The 26,360-nt window shown below is 44.5% G+C and overlaps 1 protein-coding gene across 7 annotated transcripts in view; it reads right to left on the bottom strand.

Moving 5' to 3' along the window:
• LDB2 (LIM domain binding 2) overlaps positions 1-26,360 on the bottom strand; it is a 459,965-nt gene that overhangs the window by 281,796 nt on the left and 151,809 nt on the right. For all 7 annotated transcript variants that reach the window (XM_006054967.4, XM_006054966.4, XM_006054968.4 and 4 more), the window contains exon 2: positions 5,162-5,264. In XM_006054967.4, coding sequence (XP_006055029.1) covers positions 5,162-5,264 — 103 coding nt within the window. The remainder of the gene's footprint in view (positions 1-5,161; positions 5,265-26,360) is intronic.

The following is a 26,360-nucleotide window of genomic DNA, read 5'->3' as shown; positions in this document are numbered from 1 at the left end:
CTAAAAATAATGAGGGGGATAAAATTTTTTTAAAAAACTGGGGGCCAATGAGAAGTGCCCCCAAATAAGATGGCATTTTAGTATTTGTATCAGCCCTCCCCACCAAATTTCCAGAACAAGGCCAACCTGGACATACTGTAGAGTTTGGAGTCGTCAGCCCCCAAAGCCCAGAGCCCACACACACTCAGTCACTCTTCACTTCCTCTCCCACTTCACTTATCAGTGATGACTGTGGGTTTTCTGCAGTGGAAAGCCTAGGAGGGGGTGGTCACTTCAATGCTGCATTTCAGCAGGAATTGCCCAGCAAAGCTGTCTGTGGGCTCCCTGCTGCCCAGCAAGCTCTAGGTACTTGATAAGGACTTGACCACAGCAAGCCTCTCCAATGCACAGAAGCTGCACTGATGCCCAAGCTGTGTATTGTTATCAGTAATAATAGTGGGGACTTCCCTGGCAGTCCAGTGATTAAGAATCCGCCTTCCAATGCAGGGGACATGGGTTTCATCCCTGGTCTGGGAACTACGACCCCACATGTCACAGGGCAACTAAGCCCACCAGCTACAACTACTGAGCCATGACCCTCTGGAGCTCAGGCGCCACGACCCTCTGGAGCTCAGGCGCCACATCTAGAGAAGCCCGCACGCCACAATGAAAGATTCGGCATGTTGCAATTAAGACCTGATGCACCCAAAGAAATAAAAAGTGAAAGTGTTAGTGGCTCAGTCATGTCTGACTCTTTGCGACCCCAAGGACTGTAGCCCACCAGGCTCCTCTGTCCGTGGAATGCTCCAGGCAAGAAAACTGGCATGGGTAAGCAATTCCTTCTCTAGGTGATCTTCCCAACCCAGGGATGGAACCCAGGTCTCCTGCAATGCAGGCAGATTTTTTACCCTTTGAGCCACAAATGAAGCCCTAAATAAATCAATAAATATTAAAAAGAATACTAGTGCTGACTGCTACATTGTTCAAATGCTCCAAGGGTCTTTGATCATCTTATCTCCTTAATTTTTACCATAAACCAGTGATGGTAGTATTGAGTCCATTTTACAGATGAGGAAATAGAGGTTCTCTTTAATAATCAAGGCATAAGTTAAGACCCAAGAATGTTCACATTGAATCCTTGTGTGCTTTCTATTGTCGAATATATCCAACTGCCTCCCAGTCTCTCCACTGTCTCCATGAAACACAAGAGAACTTTCTCCATGCATCTCTCCCAGCAGAGAACCCTTTCCTGAATGAACTGGCAATCACGTATTTCTTATAGATGAAGAATACAGCCATCGTGACCCTGGACGTTAGCCTAGGTCTCTTTAGGGGGTTAACCAGTGTCTTTACCAAAAGTGTCTGTGCTGGTCACCAGGAGCTGGGGAGGCTGTGCCCACAGTTCTGCTCTGTGCCCAGAAAAGGTGCAGAGGAAAACTGACCCTTGCTTGATGCTGACAGTGAGCAGGCAACCTAAGAATGGTCACTTCCGTACAAGATGGAGGAGAAAATCACGCAGCACCTTAAAATTGCAAAACGAGCGTGCAGAGGGCTCTGCCATCCCCTTCCTCTTCTCACTTGTCTTCTCCGTCAAATAAGACACATTATTATTTGCGACTGGTGTTTTCAGAAATGTGTGAATTGACACACATTTCTTCCCCCTTGGCAGTGGGAGATGAAAGGGTAGGATGGGGTGGGGCAGGGTGCCCTGACTCTGACTTTGGAGGTGGTCAGCCTGAGGCCTCGCAACTCACCAGCTGGGGCTCTGGGGGCCGAGGAAGGGTCCACTTCCAGAAAAGACACTCTTCAGCTCTCCTGATCTTTAACTTGGACTTGCTGACCAAGAAGGAATCTCTTCTGCCTGGCCCTCTTCCCCATTCGAGAGTCCACCACACCCAAAGAGAAACCACCTCCCTGGACTGTGGGTTTCTCCAGCTGCTGGGAAAATACCTTCAGGATGGCTCATGAGGCAGCGGCAGGCACATAACCCTAGGCGCTGCACAGCCCGATGGCAGACGTTTTCCAGTAACTCTGTTCCTCTGGGTCCTCTCCTCATCAACTACACACCAGTCTTCTAGGAAGACAGCAGCAGTCTCCATCGGCAGTTCCCATCATACCCGACCTGAGGAGGGAGCCTACTCCCATCAGTGGAGTAGGGACCCGGGTGGTTGGAGCAACAGGGACTTTCTAAAAGGCAGAGCAAATGGACTTGGCCAGCAGGCCAGTGGTTAGGACTCCTCAGTTCCAATGCAGGAGACAGGGGTTTGATCCCTGGTCAGAGAACTAAGATCCTGGATGCCACACAGCCAAAACATAAATAATAAATGGTAGAGTAGTGTATCTTCCCAAACATAATTACTTCCTGAATTATTATATGATTAGGTTTCCCCCTCCCAGTGCAGTTCAGTTCAGTTGTTCAGTCGTGACCGACTTTGAGACCCCATGGACTGCAACACGCCAGGCTGTCCATCACCAACTCCCAGAGCTTGCTCAAACTCATATCCATCCAGTCGGTGATGCCACCCAACCATCTCATCCCCGTCCCAACCGTGCAACTTAAAATAGATCCAACCACACCCTAGAACTTATTTGAAAACCAAGCAGAGCACGTTGGTTTGAGTTCTCCCCATTTAAAGAAGTGCAAAGACCTCTGTTTGGTGGTATAAAATTTTCCCCCAAAATGTCCATTCACAGAGTCATTCAATGAGTATTTATTGGGCACCTGTCTTGTGCCAGTTTCTGTATTAACTTGATAATTCAGCAATAAATAAAACAAAGCCCCGGTGCACAGAGAGATAACATTCTAATACAGGATGACAGGCAACAAATAAACAAGTAGCACATATTACAGGATTTACGGTAGCTTTGAGATACGATCTATTTGAGCTGAGAGACCCTCTGAAAACACAGAGATAGGGAGGGAGAAGGAAAAGTTTTTTTCTAGTAAGGGTTAAGTAAACCTCACCTGGAATATTTCTTGGTACTTAGAATGAAAGTAATTTGCAGAAATGTCTTACATATATAAATGTAATAGCCAAGTCCTACTTTCTCTCTCAGAAATACACAGCTCTCAGCTCCCTGCAAGGTGTCAAGAAAAGGCTGCAGCCCCCAGCACGGGGCCAGCGTGCGTTTTCCCTGCCCAGCCGGCACAGTGTGCCTGGACCGCCAACGGGTTAAGGTAGCCTCGAGATGCTCGGAGCGCTGCATAAACAGCGCGTGTCAGACGTTCCGAGCATCCTTCATCTTCCCTATCTCCCAGTCCTCGGCTGTCAATCAGCTGTCACTAGCCCGCACATCAGCAAGCGTGCGCACATCACCCGACTGTCAGCAAAGCAGCTGATGAGGCTCGGCTCCAGACTGTCAATCATCTTTGTTTCTCTCTGCCGCTCAGGAAATATTTTGGCTCAGAGGAACAAAGAAGCCTGGGCAACAATGGCTCGTTGTCAGGCAGGCACTCCTGTACGTGAATATAAGATCTTCAAAGAGCCCTGATCATGCCTCACTGCCCACCCACCCCCCACAAATGATGTTGGGGTCAGGAGTGGACAGATGGAAGACTGAGAATCTGTTTTATTAGTAATTCTAGTTCCCCGAGCAGACCCTGATGGATTCACACACACACAAATAAGCACAGGAACATGAAACAATGATAACTTGAAGTTATCTGAGCTTATGCCTCAGAAAAAAAATAAGGCTTGGAGGATGGATGACTGCTTGGTTCGCAATTATTCATCATTGATCAGGCAGGCTTTTGGGGAGAGAGTAACTGTTAGATTGCTGAGTTCATTCATCTCCCAGGGAATTCTGAGATAGTAGCTTCGACTCTCCCACTCTCTGGGGTGTGAGGAGGTTGGGAGCACCCACGCACAGAAAAGCCAGGGAACTCATTAGGACCCCGGTGAAGTGGGTCTGCTGGCGCTTGCAACAGGCGTCCTTATGTCGAATGTAAAGACATTCTGGAACAGCCCCTTGTCTGGCAGAGAAGCCCCCTCTCTCATACAAAACACGTATTGAACATGTCCCCTACCTCTAAAAGCCTGCAATATACAAATCTAAAGAGATGCTCCTGGCTCTGAACTTCCGTCGAGCAAGCTGTCCTGCTCCCCACCAGTTTGCCACTTTTGCAAAATCACCATGCATGTATTGGCATAATTAATCAACATCATCTTGCAATAGATCCAAATACTAAGTTATCTGAAGCCCTGTAGCATTAAGAAAAAAAGTACACTTATTGTACGCTAATTGCTTTGCAATACATTTAGAAGCCGTCAGATCTTTTCATGGTGTTTATCAAGACTGCTATTACCTATCAATTACCCAATGCTCTGAACTGACCCGTTTGTACATACTGTGACTGCTCCCATTATCAGCTCCGTGTTTGTGACATTTGGGATGCTTTACCCTCTGACAGACAGATCCTTTCCTACCGCGCAATGCTGATTTCTGAAAACACATCTCTCCTGATCTAACTGGACATTAATTGCTTTTGTGCTGATGCATCTATGCCTCTCAGTCTCCCAGCATAACTAGCAAATCTCATCTCTGACAAGTTGGCTGAACCTAATCAGGACAGATCAGCTGTTACCCAAGGTGCCACGGGCTGTAATTTGTGGTTCTTTACAGAGTTATCACTCGCTGGAGAGACAAGGAACTATAAATTCTGTCAACAGGAATCCCAAAGTGTGTGTTCCAAGCAGCTGTGGCCTCCCCCGCCCGCAAGAAAACATAGCACTTGTCAAATAAATACTTGAGATAATTGATAAGAGGGGATTAGAAGGATGTGGCTGATACCGTGACTGTAAGACTTTTTTTTTTTTAAAGGAAACTTCAGTAGCAAAACGGTGCATGTGAAGTATGAGTTGTCAAGGATAAAGAAGGTTTGCAGGGAAGTGAGGGGTGGCAACTGTCCACAATTCAGCTCCACCAATCACTGGGGAACTTGGTTCACATCTGCCTTGCTCTCCAAACAGGCAGATGCCTAGACATCCTAAGTTGCAAAGGAAATAGCACGCCGCCTCTGAGTCAGGCTGCTGCCCGGTGACAGTGCCTTGATCAGAGGCAGGAGGGCAGGGAACACTGTCAGCCTGTCAACAGCATTCTATTCTCTGAAGACCCCTGTGGTTTTCTTTCAGGCGCAGAAAAAAAAAAAGGAAATATTAGAGAAAATAAACTGCTTTCTTACTGTATCGCTTTGGTCCATCTTCCAAACAAAATGAAAGGGTTAATGTGGCATCATCTTCAAAAAACTCGGTGGCAAATGCGTCCCACCAGAGGTTGTCGCTGTCCTGCAAAGAGACAGATAATTTATTTAGCAGGCAAGAGCGGAAAATAGCTCAGAGAGGAGCTCAGAAAGGGAAAAAGGCCGAAAAACCCAGTCACCGGTGGCTTGGGTCTCAGCATATGTGTGTGGGTGTTCTGGAAGGAGTGTGGGCGGGTGTGTGGTCACTCTTCAAATTAATTGCCTCAAATGGGGATGGAATTCCAGTCCAATAAACAAGCTAATGCAAAGTGAATGAAAATTAGTTCTGGGGGACATATTTGGGGAGATTTAATAAACGTATTTTGGAATACTGTGAAAGTTTTTAAGAAAAGGGTTTGCATTTAATGTAAAATGTACTCGGCCTTTTTTCTCTTTCTTTCACTTTGCTCTTTTAAGAGCTGGACTTTACAAACAGAAACCACAATATTACAACCAGGTTAAGGAGACTACATTTTTTAAAGATAATTTATTTAAAGAAAAAGAAAAGATTGTGTGTGGCTTGTGGCATTCCTCTATGTAAATATCCCTATGAAAGACACAGGTATTGCTACCTGGATTTATGTAGAAAGATGAGTTTGTGCACAAGCAAACATCACATACATGAGGACTATTCTCGAGGACTGGTTTAAGATGGCAGGCAATCACTAGTCGTTATTAAATCAGTTATAAAAACAGAAGAGTTCGGCAGAATGCAAGCCATCCACAGGAACTCTGCTTGTTTGTCTTGGGTTGAGAGTTTCCCTTGTTCATCCAGAAAATACTTTGAACTTGACCCAGTTGAAGACCGTTAATGTCACTGTAAATCTTCAAGGGCAGGAGAAGGGCTTCCCTAACAGGGAATTGGGGGGATTATGCATAGTGTTGTGTTTAAAAGGGGGGGTCCTAACTGTGCCTCATTCTCTGCATAGTGCTCGATTTACTCCCAAATTATTTTTTAATTTTAATTTTCATTCATCAATTTTTATTGAAGTACAGTTGCTTTACAATACTCTGTTAGTTTCTGCTGAGCAGCAAAGTGAATCAGCTACACATATAGATATACCTTCTCTTTCTAGGATTTCCTTCCCATTTGGGTCACCACAGAGAACGGAGTAAAGTTCCCTGTGCTATACAGTAGGTTCTCATTAGTTATCCATTTTGCACCCAGTATGAATAATGTGCACATATACACATGTACATATAGACATATATGAGTGCTCAATAGTTGATACTTTCAAACTGTGCTGCTGGAGAAGACTCTTGAGAGTCCCTTGGACAGCAAGGAGATCAAACCAGTCAATCCTAAAGGAAATCAACCCTGAATATTTATTGGAAAGACTGATGCTGAAGCTGAAGCTCTAATACTTTGGTCACTTGATGCAAAGGGCTGGCTCATTGGAAAAGACACTGATGCAGGGAAATATTGAAGGCAGGAGGAGAAGGGGATGACAGAAGATGAGAGAGCTGGAGGGCATCACTGACTCAATGGACATGAATCTGAGCAAATTCAGGAGATAGTGAAGGAGAGGGAAGTCTGGCATGTTGTAGTCCATGGGCTCACAAAGAGTCGGACACAATTTAGTGCCTGAACACCAACAGCAACATAAGGCTTCCCAGGTGGCTCAGTGGTAAAGAATCTGCCTGTCAATGCAGGAGATGTGGGTTCAATGACTGGATCAGGAAGATCCCCTGGAGGAGGAAAGAGCAACCCCCTTCAGTACTCTTGCCTGGGAAATCCCATGGACAGAGGAGCCTGGCGGGCTATGGTCCGAGGGGTTGAAAATAGTTGGACAAGACTGAGTGTACACATGTGCGTGCATTCACGTGTACACACACACGCATGTATATATGTACTTTTGTCACCTGATGTGAAGAGCCAGCTCATTGGAAAAGATCCTGATGCTGGGAAAGAATGAAGGCAAAAGGAGAAGGGGGCAACAGAAGATGAGATGGTTAGATGGCATCACTGACTCAATGGAGATAGTGGAGGAGAGAGAAGCCTGGTGTGCTGCAGTCCATGGGGTCGCAAAGAGTTGGACACGACTGAGCAACTGAACGACAATATGTGTCAATCCCAATCTCCCAATTCCTCCCACCCCACCCCCTGCCCAACTCATTTTTCTACATCTTTGGGGAGGCAAGGACTAGGGTTCAGGAAGAAGGAAGGGTGATGGAAAGGTTCATATTTTGTCTCAGTCTGGTTTCTTTTCAAGCCCTTCACTCTACTGCTCCATTGTCAGGACTCATGCTCAGGAGGAGGCTCGAACCATGCAGTAGGGCAGGTGGTATTATTAATACATCATTGGTGGATCAGTCCTGAGCACAGCCCTCGGAGCAGGCACATCCTGACACCTTTTCCCAGCTATGTGAACTTGAGCAGCTTATTTTACCTCCGTGAGCCTATTTCCTTACTTGGAAATTAAGGATAATGATAATGACAACAATAATACATATCTCAACCAGAAGATACAACAACAGTTACATTAATAAGTATCTTGCATAGAAGATGTGGCATTTCAGTAAGTTAGTGGCTGTAATGTACTCAGCAGAGTGCTGGGAACACAGTGAAGATCAATGCAATGCCGCTTTCGCTTATCCTCCATCTTTAATGTCGCTTCTAAGGGATGAAGCATTTCATGTTCTGAAGAACTCTACATTAAAACTGTTTCCACACATGTATACCTGTGGCGGATTCATTTTGATATTTGGCAAAACTAATACAGTTATGTAAAGTTTAAAAATAAAATAAAAAAAAAAAAACTGTTTCCAAATTGAGTATATTTCCAAATCACTTTGACTGTCTGTAACCCATTTCTTGGCAACAATACCTGTCTGTGACATAGTGGAAACTTATGAATGGATAAAGTGTTGTGGTATACACACACACACACACACACACACATATATATATGGTGGAATATTACTCGGCCATGAAAAGGAACATACTTGAGTCAGTTCTAGTGAGGTGGATGAACCTAGAGCCTGTTATACAGAGTGAAGTAAGTCAGAAAGGGAAAAACAAATTTCATATATGAACACAAATATAAGGAATCTAGAAAAATGGGACTGATGAACCTATTTGCAGGGCAGGACTAGAGACACAGAACTAGAGAACAGACTTTGGACACAATGGGACGAATTGAGAGAGTAGCCTTGAGATACATACACTCCTGCATGCTAAGTTGCTTCAGTCGTGTCTAACTCTTTTCAACCCTATGGACTGTCTGTCCATGGGGTTGTCCAGGCAAGAACACTGGAGTGGGTTGCCATGCCTTCCCCCAGGGGATCTTCCCAACCTTAGGATTGAACCCATGTCTCTTTTGTCTCTTCCACTGACAGGCAGGTTCTTTATCACTAGCGCCACCTGGAAGCCCATATAAATGCTGCTGCTGCTGCTAAGTCACTTCAGTCGTGTCCGACTCTGTGCGACCCCAGAGATGGCAGCCCCCCAGGCTCCCCCGTCCCTAAAATAGATGGTCAGCAGGAAGCTGCTGTATGGCCACAGGGAGCTCAACCCAGTGCTCTGTGACAACCTAGAGGAGTGGGATGCACGGGAGTGGGGTGAAGGTTCAAGAGGGAGGGGACATACACTTGTGTACTGGTGGCTGACTCAGGATGTTGTATGGCAGAAGCCAACACAATATTGTAAAACAATTATCCTGCAATTAAAAAAAAGAAAGAAAGAAATTAACCAACTCTCTTTCGCTTGCTAATTGTTCAAAGACCCAGTGACTAAATCAGTTCCTCCAGCTCCATTCTCCTGTCATCTCACTCTGGGTTTCTAGCCCTTTTGCTAGAAAGTGGGCCAGTGGAAGGTAAAAGCCCAGGGGGCACACAGGCTGATCTGAAGTCACTAGGAAAAAAGAAAGGATCCAGGCTGTCAGGAGGTGGGAGGATTGTCCATAAGCAGCCATACAGTTTCCGCAGGACCCAGACAAGGGAGTGCTGGCAGAAGTCAAGGGGTGGGTAAAGACCTCAGAGGGGGGGATGACATTTGATTTAAACCAACTGTAATGGAACATGAGATGACTCAGTGTCTCGGGAAATGTCAGGACAGGCTTGGTAGGAGAAGGCTACATCAAATGACTATACACACACACACAAAACCAATTGGCTTTGGTCACAGATCTTGGGAGAACATTCCCAAAATAAAAAAAATACATAGTTTCACAAGACCAGACACATCATAGGTACATAAGAGAACACACACACATGTGGGCTGAGAGAATGAAGGAGTAGATGAGAAATGGGGGCTTCTTTTTTGTGCCATCAAAGACAACCCAACTCAAGAAACCCACGTTTTTGTGAGGTCTAGATGGTCGATCCTACTTTATCTGTCAGTCAATACTTTTAAACGGGCACAAAAAAATTTTTGGACACTATTTTTAAGCTCTAGTTGTCAACTGCCCCCCAACACACATATATAAAGTTTTTAAATTAGTCCTTAGTTATGAGAGAAAAATTCTGATGGAAAGAGGGGATTAAAAAGTAGTATTTTTAGGAAAAAATTAGTGAATGTCAAGTACAATCCAGGCTCAGCTTGGCTTTTTTTCTGAAGGAAGCAGATCATGGAAAGAACGTACATAGCAGGGCGGGGGCACTGGGTTAGTAGTACCACCCATAACTCAATATTTTCTAAGTTTTTTTCCCATGAATTGAACCATCTTATATTCACAACTGCCCTAGTTGTTCCCAAGGGGCACAACAAGCTGTCTTTAGAGAGAATTTATACCTTTGACCTCTATGTTACATTGGCTTCAACATATAAATTCTGCCTCTTATTCACTGATGACCTAAGTCAAAACCTCAACTTCCTTGCCTCTATTTATTCATTTGCAAACTGGGAACAATTATTGCAGTGGACTGTGGAGCCTAGGGAGTAACTGTCTGGCACATAATTGTTGCTCAATAAATGGCAGCTATTATTATTTATTATGGTCTTCTTTGACGCTAAGATATCTGTAAATAGAGAATCTGAATTTCGAAAAACTTAAACCCAGTCAAGATCATCAACTAGAAAGTGCTGAAGCGAAAGTTCCCATGCTGTGGTTTCCTTAGTCTACACACACACACACACACAACATGGGAACTTAGCTTCACACTTTCTAGCTGATGAAAGTCTGCTAATTCTAGCCTATTTTTTTAAATGGATTTGATCTTTTTAGCGTAGTTTTAGTTCACAGCAAAATTAAGAGGAAAGTACAGATGATTCCCACACCCCCTTGCTCACATACATACAGAGCCTCGCTCACTATAGCAGTGGGTTTGTATAATTGATAAACCAGCCCATGTTTTTTACCAAACAGTTCTGTTCAAAAAGTGATTTTCACCTTAGACTGAAGACAACAAGCAAGAGTACAAGAGGCTGGCACTGGCTGCAGGACATTTTGCTCGAGTAGATCTCCTCCAGTCCTTCCAGATTTTGCCCCCTTCTCGCACCTTCATGTGCTTTTTTCTGAAAATGAACCTCCTCTTTACTCCCTCCTGCCACTCACCGACTAGTATAATTCCTGGGATCAGTGAGGCAATTTTATGGAAGAAATCTGCATAGTAGCTAGGCCAGGAGTCCAGGGAGCAGCAGAAATACTATAAAAACCCATGCTGAACCAATGTGAAATTTCTAGCAGAAAATCTAGCAATGTGACAGGTGGAATCTCAGTTCTCAGCCTCAGAGCTGAGCTAACAACCTCATGAGCTGTGGGCAATGGTAAAAAATCAGTGCTTCCATATTCGATTTCTAGATGTCAGTCATCTAGATGGCATGAGCCTTGCAGACAAAGGCAACAGGGCTCTGCTTGACCACATGTGAAAGAGACCAAGGAAAGGTAACAGAAAGTGACTGGTCACAATTCTGCCTTTCTATGCACAGGCTGTGGAAAATTCTGAAAGAGATGGGAATACCAGACCACCTGACCTGCCTCTTGAGAAATCTGTATGCAGGTCAGGAAGCAACAGTTAGAACTGGACATGGAACAACACACTGGTTCCAAAGAGGAAACGGAGTACGTCAAGGCTGTATATTGTCACCCTGCTTATTTAACTTATATGCAGAGTACATCATGAGAAACACTGGGCTGGAAGAAGCACAAGCTGGAATCAAGAGTGCTGGGAGAAATATCAATAACCTGAGATATGCAGATGACACCAACCTTATGGCAGAAAGTGAAGAGGAACTAAAAAGCCTCTTGATGAAAGTGAAAGAGAAGAGTGAAAAGTTGGCTAAAAGCTCAACGTTCAGAAAATGAAGATCATGGCATCTGGTCCCATCACTTCATGGCAAATAGATGGGGAAACAGTGTCAGACTTTATTTGGGGGGCTCCAAAATCACTGCAGATGGTGATTTCAGCCATGAAATTAAAAGACCCTTACTCCTTGGAAGGAAAGTTATGACCAAGCTAGATAGCATATTGAAAACCAGAGACATTACTTTGCCAACAAAGGTCCGTCTAGTCAAGGCTATGGTTTTTCCAGTGGTCATGTATGGATGTGAGAGTTGGACTGTGAAGACAGCTGAGCGCCAAAGAATTGATGCTTTTGAACTGTGGTGTTGGAGAAGACTCTTGAGAGTCCCTTGGACTGCAAGGAGATCCAACCAGTCCATTCTAAAGGAGATCAGTCCTGGGTGTTCTTTGGAAGGAATGATGCTAAAACTGAAACTCCAGTACTTCGGCCACCTCATGCAAAGAGTTGACTCATTGGAAAAGACTCTGATGCTGGGAGGGATTGGGGGCAGGAGGAGAAGGGGACGACAGAGGATGAGATGGCTGGATGGCATCACCAACTTGATGGACATGAGTTTGAGTGAACTCCGGGAGTTGGTGATGGACAGGGAGGCCTGGCATGCTGCAATTCATGGGGTCGCAAAGAGTCGGACACGACTGAGTGACTGAACTGAACTGAACTGATGCACAGGCTAGCACTTCCGCCTCCTGATTGCAAACGTGCTGCCTCCATCAGCAGAAAAATGAATGATCCAGGAAGTTCCATAGCCCGCCAGGTTTCTCTGTCCATGGGATTATCCAGGCAAGAACACTGGAGTGGGTAGCCATCCCCTCCTCCAGGAGATCTTCCCGATCCAGGGATTGAACCCACGTCTTCTGCATCTCCTGCATTGCAGGCAGATTCTTTATTGCCAAACCATCAGGCAAACCAGAGAAAAGCCATTATTATCCTTTTGGGGACCAGCATCTTGAGGAGTTGGCCTGTGTGGAGTCAAAGGACCCAGCAGCTTAGCTTTTCAAACCAAGGGTCCCTTATTAACCATTTCCTGCCCCCTCATTTTTGCATATATTGTTCTTTTGGACGGGCATGTCCAACAAAGACCAAGTCTCAGTCCTTGGATTCCTTTTTCCCTGTCTTCTGTGCTAGAAGAGCTCGACACCTCTACCCAGTTAGAGTGTGGATCAAATTATAATTGAATCACTGCCTTGAAATATACTGGCTTGGCCAAAAAGTTCGCTTGAGTTTTTCCTTAGGATGGTACAGAAAAACCAGAACGTACTTTTTGGGCCCAATACGTTTATCTAACCTTGTGACTGCCGTACTAGGTGCCTAAGGAAAAGTGAAAGTGAAGTCGCTCAGCTGTGTCCGACTCTTTGTGACCCCATGGACTGTAGCCCATCAGGCTCCTCAGTCCATGAAATTTTCCAGGCAAGAGTACTGGAGAGGGTTGCCATTTCCTTCTCCAGGGGATCTTCCCAACCCAGGGATGGAACCCAGGTCTCCTGCACTGCAGCCAGATGCTTTACCGTCTGAGCCACCAGGGAAGCCAAAGGACCTGGTATTAAGTGTCTCTCCATCCTCAGTAGGTCTCCCATCTACAGCTAAGCAGAAGAAGAAATGGAGAGGCCATACCCGCATAGTGAGTAAGATTCTTCCTCGAAGACTGGAGGGAATCTTAAACCTAAACTCCGTGGCTAGGGGCCCAGGACAGCACACAAGAGGGCCTTTCTGTGTCACATCACTGCTGCCTCCCTTGTTATCAGTGGACGCACCAGCCACGCACGTGACAAGTCCACACAGTTGCAGGAAGGACTTCTCACTTATACTCCTGTTCCACTGAACCGCCTGTGGGTATTTTTCTTGCTCTTTTCAGTGAAATGTTCGTTAAGTGAATACACTTCATTGATTGTAACACAAATAAGAGACTTTTTATTTTATCAATTTTTAAAAACCATAGAATATGATGAAGACTCATGGGCCCATTATCCAGGTGGTTTGATAATTTAAATAATAGTTTAATAATTAATCATTATTAAAATAATATCTTTTTTCCTTTTTAAAAGGAATGAAAAATTATAAATAAAAAAAGATGTCCCAGGTATCCACAGCCAGCTCTGTTTTTCTCTCCCTTCCCCCAGGCTCCCATAAACAACCGTCTCATGAAAATCATATAGCCCTTCATAGTCCATCTTTTGTGTGAAAGTGAAAGTCTCCCAGTGATGTCCGACTCTTGGCAACCCTATGGACTATATAGTCCATGAAATTCTCCAGGTCAGAATACTGGAGTGGGTAACCTTTCCCTTCTCCAGAGAATCTTCCCAACCCAGGGATCGAACCCAGGTCTCTTGCATTGCAGGTGGGTTCTTTACCAGCTGAGCCACCAGGGAAGCCAATCTTTTGTGTATATATATGCATATATATATACACACATACATAGCTCCATTCACATGCAGCCCTGTTCCCTGCTTTTAATATTGCATTTAAATGATGTCATACATTATGTTTCCTTTTGTAAACTTGCTTTTTTTCCACATTGTGTTTTGGAGACCTATTTTATATATTAGAGTCTCTTCTTTCCTTATATAAGCTAATGGTAGCACACTGAATGAACAGAATGTATTTTATTTAAGCATTTTGCTATGAATGACCTCTAGACAGTTTCTAATGTTTTGCCATCACAACAGTGCTGCAGGCAGTATTTTTGCGTGTCCCGCTGCGCTAACATGTAAGAACGTCGGGGTGAAGCGGCCACACCTAGGCATAAAGTGTGTGCTTTTCCATTAGCAGATCCCTACGCTTCCAGATTGAAGACTTGTGGTCTGAACTTGCACAGGTAGAGTTGAAGCAAAGAGCATTTCTAAGTGATGTATTTCAGTGGGATCTAACAACAGTATCAACATAATTACAAGACAGAGTCCGGCTCTGCTAGGAAAAGGATGAGCATCCAAACGTCCTAAGAAGATGCGGTGATCAAATACCAGCACTCATAAAACTTTGCTTATCATTCTCTTAAAGGCAGAGTGTATCACAGGGCTTCATTAGCCAAAAGGAAGGTTTTTTGCCACAACACAAGAAAGGAAGCATGGTTGCTAGGGTCTTCCAAAGTGGCTCATGAGACAGGATGAGTGAGGACCAAAGGCCCCAACATGTGGGCACAAAAGTGGGGAATGGGGGCCACCTAATTCCATACGCCCTGCCACCTGGCTTCTCATGGAGGTCACACCTTCCTTTTCCAAACAGAGAGGTCCTTTCAAACCTTGCTGTTGCTTAGTATCTGAGCAGCGCTTATTTACTAGTTAGTGAATATTAATAAGTAAAGAGTGGATTCTTTTCCCTAAGCTGGAAAGTCACAATAGCAGAGTGCAGCCTCCAGGTAAAGAAAGATGAAATTAACTCAGCCTGAGCTCAGGCATGGAGCCTGGTGCTGACAATCCCTGTACATTTTAATTAGGTAAAAATACCAGTGGCGCTTCTCCACTCTAAATAATCCCCCATACGCATTCTGCGACAAAAGCCCCCGGTCCTTCTGTCCCATCTCACAGGTGAGCCCACGTAGCCCCGGCAGCCAGATCATACACTGGGAGGAGAGATGCACTCGGGTCAAATAGCAGAAGAGTGTCTTAATTAGATTCAAAAATCCACAAACGCATTTTGCTCCCATCCCGGATCCGCGTCCACTCCCGTCCGTGTCTCTCTCCACCAAAAACAGGATCCAGGTGCCAGGGTTGCCCCCCGGGCAACTCTAACTTCAGTACTGACAGGTTATGTGGGATTTTTGCCAGAGTAATTATTTTTCAATTCAACAATAATGAGAAATTACCATGGCAACCACTTGTCACGTGGCACACATACACCCCCTCCGAAGAATGAACTATACATAAAGCTGTTGCTTGAAAATTGTACGGTTTTTTTTTTGTTTTTTTTTTTTTTTGTTTTTTGCGTTTTGTTTTTTATGAAAATAAACTTAAACAGGTCAGAGTGGAGAAAAGGGTATGAAGGGGTCTGGAAATAGGAGGATGAGAAGGGCAGCGGCTTTCTTCTGTACCTTGAGACTCTAGAAAATGATGATACCTCATCCCACAGCCCTACCGTCTTGCACAGAGGCACACGCAGATAGCACACTATTGATCTGTCTCTGACCACTGTGGTCACTCCCATCAGACACGTGTCAGCTAGCTTCTCTCATGTGACTCCACGACCGAAGCGGACACACGCTTGGCCAGACTTGCTTTCTCTAAATGTCTCTGCCCGTTGCAGGCATGTTTTGAGACAGAAGACCTTGACAATCCCAAATCTCCCGCCTTTCCCTTTCTAGAGGAGGCCCCCCTCGGACTGAAGAGGGGTGCACGTCTTTCATTTTCTCGATCAATAAGGTCTTGCTTCCATCGTTTTCTCCAAGCCTAGGAGTCTTGTATCAAACCACGTTTATGTCAAATTAGCTACATTTAATAATATGGTCATACAGAGTGAAGTAAGTCAGAAAGAAAAAAAAACAAACATTGTATATTAACACATGTACATGGAATCTAGAAAAATGGTACAGATGAACCTATTTTCAGGACAGGAATAAAGACACAGCCATAGAGAACAAAAGTATGGACACTAAGGAGGGAAAGTAGCAGGTGGGATGAATTGGGAGATTGGGATTGACCTTTATACACTATATATAAGGTAGATAACTAATGAGAACCTTCTGTATAGCACAGGGAGGTCTATACAGTGCTCTGTGCTGACTTAAATGGGAAGGAAATCCAAATCAGGGAACATATGTGTACATGCAGCTGATTCACTTGACTGTACAGCAGAAAATAACACATCGTGTGAAGCAACTGTACTCCAATAAAAAAAATTAAAATAATAATAAACAGTTCCAGCGCAGTTATTGCAAGCTGGCCACCATTCTGAGCCAACTGAAAAACATAAATTCCTTGAAACCTCACAGGGAGCCTAGCAGATAAGTCCTACTATTCATTCCAAGATTGCAAAGCTGACAAGTAACAGAGAGATTTCAAACTCTGGCTCTTGAGTTGAGGCTCATATAACCATTCTGCTACTCAGATATTCCTTTGTCCAGAATACTGTTCTTCAAAATTTCTACTGTCTTAGTTGTTTCAATATCCAATTAATGCACTGAATGTTTGAGGCTTCATCTTGTGAACAGACAGCCCAAAGCAAGGTTTTCCACCACATCGATGGAATTCTACATTGAAGCAGAGATAAAAGTGGTAAGATCACTTGCTCTCACCAGCTGGTAATTGCAGAAGCATGTAATGGACACACAGAATTTTAAATCCTTCTTTTTTATTTAATGTTATGGATTTTTCAAAAATCTCATGTCCCTGGGGTTGTAGTTTTGATTTGCTTTTTTTCTCATGGTCAACTAGGATTTGTTTATTCTCAATTAAATTGTGTTTTATTTATCAGTAAACATTAGTTACCATTTTAACAGAGAAATTCTAAAACGGCGGCATGTTACCAAGAGAGTAAATCGCACGTCAGGGTTTCACTCACAATTCAAGGCTTCCTTTTTAGAAAGTACTTCCTGCATTTTACTCCCCTAGGCTGCTGCCTTGGGAAAGATATGTATTAAAACAGGCAGAGAGACAGAACTTGGCATCTGGCCGAAATGATTCTACAGCCGTAGCTACGTCAATGCCTCCCCTTGCCCCAAACACCTGGAAAATCCATGTATTTCAATCTCCATCCTTGACCTACAAAAGCATTAATTAATCGTAAGGAGTCCAAAGAGAAAGGCTACTTATAATAATCTAAAAATAATGAGTAAAATGTATACAGTTGAGGTACCAAAAATAAGCTTTTAACTTCTTACAATTATTATGAAATCCTGGTGGCTCAGATGGTGAAGAATCTGCCTGCAATGCCAGAGACTGGGGTTCGTTCAGTCCCTCGCTCAGGAAGATCCCTTGGAGAAGGGAATGGCTACCTACTCCAGTATTTTTGCCTGGAAAATTCCATGGACAGATAACCTTGGTAGTCTACAGTCCATGGGGTCACAAAGAGTCGGACATGTCTGAGCAATTAATATTTTCACTTCACTTTTCATGAATTGTTTTTAATAGTCTTTTTTGATTAATTTATTTATTTTAATTGGAGACTAATTACTTTACAATATTGCTGTGGTTTTTGCCATACATTGACATGAATCACCCGTGGGTGTACATGTGTTCCCCACCCTTAACCCCCCTCCCCTCTCCCTCCCCATCCCATCCCTCAGGGTCATCCCGGTGCACCAGCCCCGAGCACCCTATCTCATGCATCGAAATTCCTATCAGCTTTATGAAGGCAGGATCGCTACCTGTATCTGTGCATTGGCTAACATCTGGCAGGCAAGCAACAGATAAGTATTCGATTACTTGATTATTTAAATTATTTCTTTTAACAAACAAATACTTATTTAATTTAAAGCCAGCATATTCTCAAAACCCTAAAGAAACACAATCGCATCTTCATGATGTTTGGACACATCTATTCTGTTTTTTGGTTCACGTGTCTATTATTAATAAGTGGGGTGTTTTAAATCTTCAAAGAGTGACAATGTGAGGGCTTAAGAGTTTCACAAGGAATTACATTCTAGTCCTCACAGTATCCCTATCAAGTTGCTACTTTTACTATCTCAATTTAAATGGGGAAACTGAAGACCCAGGAGGTTTAAATATATACCCACTGGACTTCTCTGATGACCCAGTGTCTATGACTCTGAACTCCCAACGCCCAAAGCTGGGGGCCTGGGTTCGATCCCTGGTCAGGGAACTAGAGTCCACGTGGCCCAACTAAAAGTTTGCCTGCTGCGGCTAAAGATCCTGCCTGCCTCAACTAAGACCTGCGGCAGTCAAGTAAATAAAAATAAATAATCAAATATTTTAAAAGATATGTATCCAAGGCCACAGACTAAGTAAGAGGCAACCGTGGGATTTAATACCTGAACGCTGTGATTCTTAAATGTGTGTTTCTATCTGCAGAGCTTCATTGCCTTGTTCTCATCTCTATTATTCTGGTGTGAAGGACTAGTATTTTCATCATAATTAAATTTCCTCTATTAGACTCCAACCTGAAAACGTGCACTCTGACATATCAAAAATCATACACTAGAGACCCCGAGCAAGCTCATTTTGCCAATGACGTCATGAAGAATTACTCTGGAAGCCTGGGTTTCGCTGGGGACAGACTGGGCGGCAAGCTCATGTTACATCACACCCTCTAGGTGTGAGAAGGCCTGAGTGGCAGGGCGATCTGATGAGGCAGTGACTCGTGTATCTTGAGAAAAGCACACCATAAAATCAGGCACAGATTTTCTGTCCCAACCTAAACACAGCAGGCAGCAAGAGAACATTTGTGGAAAAGCCTGTGAGATGCAAAAGCTTGTTTTTGTGACCTGCCCAATTGCATCAGAATCAGGTGACAGGGATCACTCCTGGAGTCCCCACTGAAAACTGGAAGCTCGTGCTGGGACCGAAGCAAGGAAAGAAAACTGGTGTTTCCTCTCTCCTTCCTTGGGAACAGGGAAAAGGACTTTTGTTCACAAAGATAAACATAATCTCAAAACTCAGAAGGAGGATACTAGGTTTCTCTGGACCATGGTCGAAGGCCTCCCTGCTGTTCTCAGTTTACCCATCTGTTTATTGGGGTCTTAGAGCCCTTTGAGGCTGTGTCTGATCACAGCTCCCAGCTTCTCCTTGGGGCTCCTCTAACTCCACCTGCCTCACAGGCTTCCCCATCTGCTAACCAAAGACCGAACACGCCCAAAGCCAGACCCGCCCCTATTTCTCCACACTCCAAACCTATTCTCCCCACTCTTTTCCAACTCAGTAACATCACTCCAGATTGCTATTCTCAATAGCAATCTACTTTTAGCCCAAACTTTTAGGACATGTTCTTTTTTTCTCTCTCTCTTTCATCCAGGATACTCTGATTGAAGTTTATTTAACAAGTCAACGACAAACAAAACAAAAGAGGACATATGCTTGATCCCTCTCTTTTCCTAAGCCCACACCTCCAATCCATCAGCAGTTCCCACGCATCTATTTCCAGCCTATAACAGGGCCCATTCACCGTTCTCCTCCTCCACCCCTGCTCCTCATCTGGATCTCCAGTCCCTCCAGCCTGCACAGCAGCGCTGGCTTCCTAATCCTTCTTCTTGCCAGAAGCCTGTTTCGCTGTACAGTAAGTCCCCTACATACAAATAAGTTCCATTCCGAGAGCGCGTTCCTAAGTGCACTTTGTAAGTGCAACAAAGTTAGCCGAGGCACCCAACTAACACAATGGGTTATATAGTACTGTCCAGGAATAGGTTTACAATACTTTTCACACAAATAACACACAAAAGACACACGCAAACAATAAAGGAAACATGGTTAATCTTACAGTACAGTACCCTGAAAAGCACGGGAGTACCAGCTACCTCACTGCTGCAGTCATGCCTGCTTGCGGACATCCTGGGCTTGAAATAAGGACACTGACTACCGTACTCTATACTGAACAGCACAGTGAAGTACACAAAGGTACACCCACTTGCAGAGGATGCACACACGTGACAATGTACGCCAGACACAAGAACCAACTTACATGGTTGGAGACACAAACACACTTTCATATCTTTGAAAGTTCAAACTTTGAAGGTCCGTATGTAGGGGATTTACTGGACCTGTGCTCTACAAAGAAGCGTGATATTTGAAAGACACCTACTAGATTACATCACTTCCTGCTGAAAGCCTCTCGTGGGGTCCCGTGGCTGCTTATCGCCGTAGCACACCCTGCCCTGCACGGCTGGGACTTGGTCTCCCCCCTGGGCTCAGTTCACCTCACTGAACACGGCTCACAGATCTGGGCTCTTGCCACAGAAACCTTCCTTCTGACCCGGGACTACATTCTTGGCCAACACAGAGCCCTCAGCAATCGCTCTTCCATCCACAAGTGGACACCTTTCCTCTACTTGACGTGTCTTTCTCTTCCTCGTCATTCAAATCTCAAGTCCTGTGTCACTTAAGAATCTGCCTGCCAATGCAGGAGACGGAAGTTCGACCCCTGGGTCGGGAAGATCCCCTGGAGAAGAAAATGGCAAGGCACTCCAGGATTCTTGCCTGGAGAATCCCATGGACAGAGGAGCCTGGTGGGATACAGTCCACGGGGCCGCAAAAGAGTTGGACACAACTGAGCAACTAAACAACAATAGCAACAATCCATAGGAGCTAACCTTAAAAAAAACCAAAAAAACCCAAATCTGTCAATGTTTTTTCTCTGGGAAGTCCTTATCACCTGCTTTTGTCTATTTGTTTGTCTTCCTAGCCACTGGAAAATATAAGCTCCTTGGGAGAATGGAATCCTGCTGCCCACTTGGCTGTAGACCGTGATACCTGGTGCTCTGCCTGGGGGCTCAGATGGTAAAGAATCTGTCTGCAATGCAGGAGACCCGGGTTCGATCCCTGGGTGGGGAAGATCCCCTGGAGAAGGAAATGGCAACCCACTCCACTATTCTTGCCTGCAGAATTCCATGGACAGAGGAGCCTGGTGGGCTACAGTCCATGGATTTGCAAAGAGTTGGACATGACTGAGCAACTAACGCTGGTACCTAGTAGGTGCTTAATAGAAGACAGCTTGAATAAATGAATATATGAAAAAAAATGTGTTAAGCAAGAAAAGAGAAAAATCTATCAAAGAAATCAATTGCTTGAACTTCCACAGGGCAACTATTCCCAGACCCAGGCTTGTCACAACCTGGTTGGCTTCAACAACATAATAGAGTCCTAGAAACTTACCAGAATCTTTATTCCCTTTAATTTTTAAAATAAATATATGCCATGAATTAAAGGCATTAAAAAGCATTCATGCCCTTTGACTTGGTAATTCTATTTCTGGGAACCCATCCAAAGAACATAATCCAAAAATATGTAAATGCTTTATATGCAAAAATAGTCACCATAGGAGCCTTCATAATAGAAAGAAAACCAAAAAACTAGGAACAATATGCTGCCTTACGAGGGAGAAATTATACCAGAAATCACGATTTGGACACTAGAAAAAAAATAGGAATCTTTAAACGTAATGTTTGCTCATGGTTTATAATAATGCAAAGGCATGCTTAGGTTATAATGTGAAATAAAGACAGGACGATGGATACACAGAGCTGTGTGGCCGAATGGAGGGTGACAGAGATGCAGAAGTGGCCTGGGGTCTGAGTCTGTGGAAGAGACAGCCTCGCTGGGGAGAAGGGGAAGGGTGACCATTGGAGAAGTAGTCTTGATTTTTCATATGTAAAATTACATTTGATTCCACTTCACATTATCAATAATTTGGCCACCTGATGCAAAGAGCCAACTCACTGGGAAAGATCCTGATGCTGGGAAAGACTGAGGGCAGGAAGAGACAGGGGTGACAGAGGATGAGATGGTTGGATGGCATCACCGAATCAATGGACACGAGTTTGAGCCAACTTCGGGAGAGAGTGAAGGACAGGGAAGCCTGGCGTGCTGCAGTCCATGGGGTTGCAAAGAGCTGGATATGATTTAGTGGCTGAACAACAACAACACATAATCAAATATAAATTCCAGATGGATCAACCATAGAAATGAAGAAAAACAAAGTTTTCAAACAATTAGAAGCAAAGAGAGATTATTTTGTATGACCTCACAACACGGGGGGAGTCGGTAAACAAGCACACGGACAAACCATATGAGAAGCAGGGGATCCATTTGAATCCATCAGCATTTCCTGTGACAAGCATTTCATGGGACAGAAGACGTTATAAACAGGCCACAATGTAAGTATGAGCTGGATAAGGATTAGCCACAGAATACACAACAAACTGTCAGAAATCAAGAATCAATAAAATATAAAAGAGCAAAAAAGTTATGAAAGTACCATTCCCAGAAAATAAATAAAGCAATGAAAGGCTGTTCTATTTTGCTTATAGCCAAGAAAAGGTAAATTAAATCTAAGTCCTTGAAAATCCATGAGATTGTCAAAAAAAAAAAAAAAGAGTTAAAAAACTGAATGATACCACACGTCGCTCGAGAGTGGTGGAAATAGGAATTCTCATACGCTGAGATCACTTCTCAGGGTCTGAAAGCCCCGACGCACGAAGCGGACAGATGTCTGCATCCCCGCCCGCTCAGCACGTACCGCCCTCCTGGACAGACTTGCCCTTCACCTCTCCGTTCCTTCACTTGCAACACTCTTCTCACACCACACTCTTCCACTATTTTCCACCTATCTTGACTCATTCAACCTCCACCAAGTCTGGCCTCCATCCTGAAACTCACCAAGATTTCCAAACTATAGAAAAGTCTCTGTTTTCTAGGCTGAGAAACAAAATTTTCCATGACTGTGAGCCTCCTGCTGACAGCACCTGTAGAACAATAGTTTGATTTCGTTTTACATGATTTTATAGTTTACATGATGTCTAGTCATGGCAGGCACGTCTCAATGACTGTAAAGTCCATGGATGTGAAGTGAAAGTCACTCAGTCGTGTCCGACTCTTTGCGACCCCATGGATTATACACTCCATGGAATGCTCCAGGCCAGAATACTAGAGTGGGCAGCCTTTCCCTTCTCCAGGGGATCTTCCCAACCCAGGGATCAAACCCAGGTCTCCTGTATTGCAGGTGGATTCTTTACCAACTGAGCCACAAGGGAAGTCCATGGATAGAGACATCATATACTTTGGGTTGCTCTTTGCTTTCCGTTGCTTACCTGGAGCACGTTTATATGTTTAATTATGACCCAAACACTGTGCATTGTCTATTTCAGGCTTCGGAGTGCGATCAGGTAGCTACTATTATTCTCCTTTTACAAATGAACAACAACAAAAGTGCTCAGAAAGGTTACTCAGTTTTCCCAGTCACACAAATGGTGCATGTTGATATCAGTGATCAAAGCCATGTTGCGGTTCCAGAACTCATTTCTTGTAACTGATGTGAGAGAAAATATCCGTGATAAGTCACATGTAAGACTCGTGCATGAATGTTCATTGCTTCACCATTCACAATCAGCCAGAAATGGAAACCATCCAAATGTCCATCAACTGATGAATGGATACACAGAGTGGTATCGCCATATAATGGAATACTATTAGCAATGAAAGGATTCAAATATTGCTAAGTGCTTGAATATGGACCACAAAACCATCATACAAAGAGAAAGAAGCCAGACACAAAATGCCAGACACATGTTGAATGAAATTCAACGTGGATGAAATATCCAGAATCCCAGCTCTGCTGCTCACCAGCTGTGTGATCTCAGGCAAATTACATAAGCTCTCTGTGCTTCTGCTTCATTGAGTGTAAAACAGATGTAATAATTCATCATTGTCACTGTGAAGATTACAGTAGATAATACATGGACCGATGGCTGGAGGAACGCCCAATAATGGGCACTATTACTAAGTGGTAGAGAAAGTCCCAAGGTCAGGGTTGGGTGGATATTAAATAATAAGTATCAGCAGTCCATCTTACGTAACAGACCACACACTTTACAACCTGACCTCCAGGGGCTGGATTCCAAGGCCAGCATTTCTATGCTCTATAACTCTAGGCAGGTTATTCAATCTCAGTTGCCTTTGCTGTAAAGATGAGAATGATGATGGTCTTGGCACCTTGTAGTGCTGTTGTGAAGATTGCTGCTGCTGCTGCTAAGTCACTTCAGTCATGTCCAACTCTGTGCGACCCCATAGACGGCAGCCCACCAGGCTCCCCCGTCCCTGGGGTTCTCCAGGCAAGAACACTGGAGCGGGTTGCCATTTCCTTCTCCAATGCATGAAAGGGAAAAGTGAAAGTGAAGTCGCTCAGTCGTGTCCGACTCTTAGCGACCTCATGGACTGCAGCCTATCAGGCTGCTCCGTCCATGGGATTTCCAGGCAAGAATACTGGAGTGGGGTGCCATTGTGAAGATTAAACACACTGATACATTGATGTGCTTGGGCTTCCCTAGTGGCTCAGTGGTGAAGAATCTGCCTGTAATGCAGGAGATGTGGGAGATGCAGGTTTGATCCCTGGGTTGGGAAAATGCTCTGGAGAAGGAAATAACAACCGACTCCAGTGTTCTTGCCTGGGAAATCTCATGGACAGAGGAGCCTGGCGGGCTGTAGTCCATGGGGTCACAAAGAGTTGGACAAGACTGAGCGACTGAGGCACGCACATTGATGAGCTTAGCACAGTGCTGGCACACGAGACGTGTTTTAGTTTTGTTATTTTTTACCTACCATTATTGTTTTGGCCATCAGTGTTAGGGGGCATTAAAGACACCCAAGATAGAGATCTCCAGCCTCAGAAAATGTATTATCCAATAGCCTAGCTGTCCCGGTATCGCCACTGACAGCAGATGCACACAAGGAAGCCCTCCTCTGGCTGTGTCCCTCCTCAGCCCGCCAAGTCCGCAAGGGTGGGATCGACGCTTTGTTTTTCACCATCTCCCTTGTGCCTTGCACAGTGCCTGCCTGGGAAAGAGCAAGGGTGTGCTATCCACCAAAGTGAGTTTTCAATGCAGGTTGAAGGGAGAGCAGCTCCTGCTTTGCACGCCAGCCTCAAATCCACACTTGCGTGCGGTTCAGGCTAATTTGCATCTCGGCATCTCAGAAGGCTCTGCATTTAGCTACTCAGTTTGCTTCCTTGTCAACTGGATATCACAACTTGCAAGGCAAAAGGGAGCTTTAGGGAACACTGGCTTGCCTCCCAGCACCCTGATTTGGGGCCTGCAGGATCTTTCATTTTCTCCTTCCATCTCCATGGAAGACAGAAAACTGGGTTCTCATTCTGATGCCAGTAATTCTTCATTGGGTGACTTCACACAAGTACAAATCAAAGAATCTTAAGTCTTCCAAATGTCCCTGGAGGATGTGCTTGGACCTCCCTTTTTCCGTCTGTCAAATATGAGGATCTAAGGATCCTTCCAAAGGCATCCTGCCAGAACACTCACTTCCTCAGGGATTTGTTTTTCACCAAATGAACGTGCCCACCTTCCCTACTCTTGCTTTCAGGGAAAACATTTTTTGGGGTATCTTGGTCAGGGCTATAGTAAAGGCAACACTGTCACCAAAGGGTGTATAAAGGGAAGATTTCCACCACCTTCCAGGGTCCAAGAATAGTCGCCATAATGATGGCAAATGGATTTTAACCCAAGTGGCCTCTGATGAATGGGTTATTGCTCACTAGGACTCTGAATCCATTCTCACATGCAACAGATATTTATTGAGAACTTACTATGGGCTAGACAATGTCCAAGGCATTCATGAGAAAGCAGTGAACAAAAAGGACGTAGATCTCTGTCCTTGGAGAGCCTAAACCATGGCTGTTGTTCATTGCTTAGTCATATCCAACTCTTTGAGACCCCATGGACTGCAGCATGCCAGGCTCCCCTGTCCTCCACCATCTCCCAGAGTTTGTTCAAACTCATGTATATGTATATGTATATATATATATCCAGTAGTGGTTGATGCACAACAAGCAAGATAAATAAGTGACATTTACCATTTCTCAGATTGACTAGTGCACAGGAGGAAAATAAGAAAGCAGGGAATGGGACAGAGTGTGGGGGTGAGGAAGGGGCTGTGAGACCTTAGAGGGGAAATCATGGATAGCCTTGCTGGGACATCCCTCTCTTTCTATGAAACTGGATTATAGTTGCTTTACAGTGTCGCGTTAGTTTCCGCGGTACCACAAAGTGAATCAATTCCGTGTATATCCCTCCCGTTTGGACCTCCCTCCCACCCCCATCCCCCTCTCTGGGTCATCACAGAGCACCAAGCTGAGGTCCCTGTGCCAAACAGCAGGCTCCCACTAGCCATTCTCCCAATTCTTCCCACCCTCCCCTTCACGCCCGTGTCCCCCATGTTCATTCTCTACGCCTGCATCTCTGTTACTGCCCACAGATAGGTTCATCTGTGCCAGTTTTCTAGATTCCACATATAT

Source organism: Bubalus bubalis, chromosome 7 (assembly GCF_019923935.1).
Source record: "Bubalus bubalis isolate 160015118507 breed Murrah chromosome 7, NDDB_SH_1, whole genome shotgun sequence".
Taxonomy (NCBI): domain Eukaryota; kingdom Metazoa; phylum Chordata; class Mammalia; order Artiodactyla; family Bovidae; genus Bubalus; species Bubalus bubalis.
This window is presented reverse-complemented; position numbering and strand designations above follow the sequence as displayed.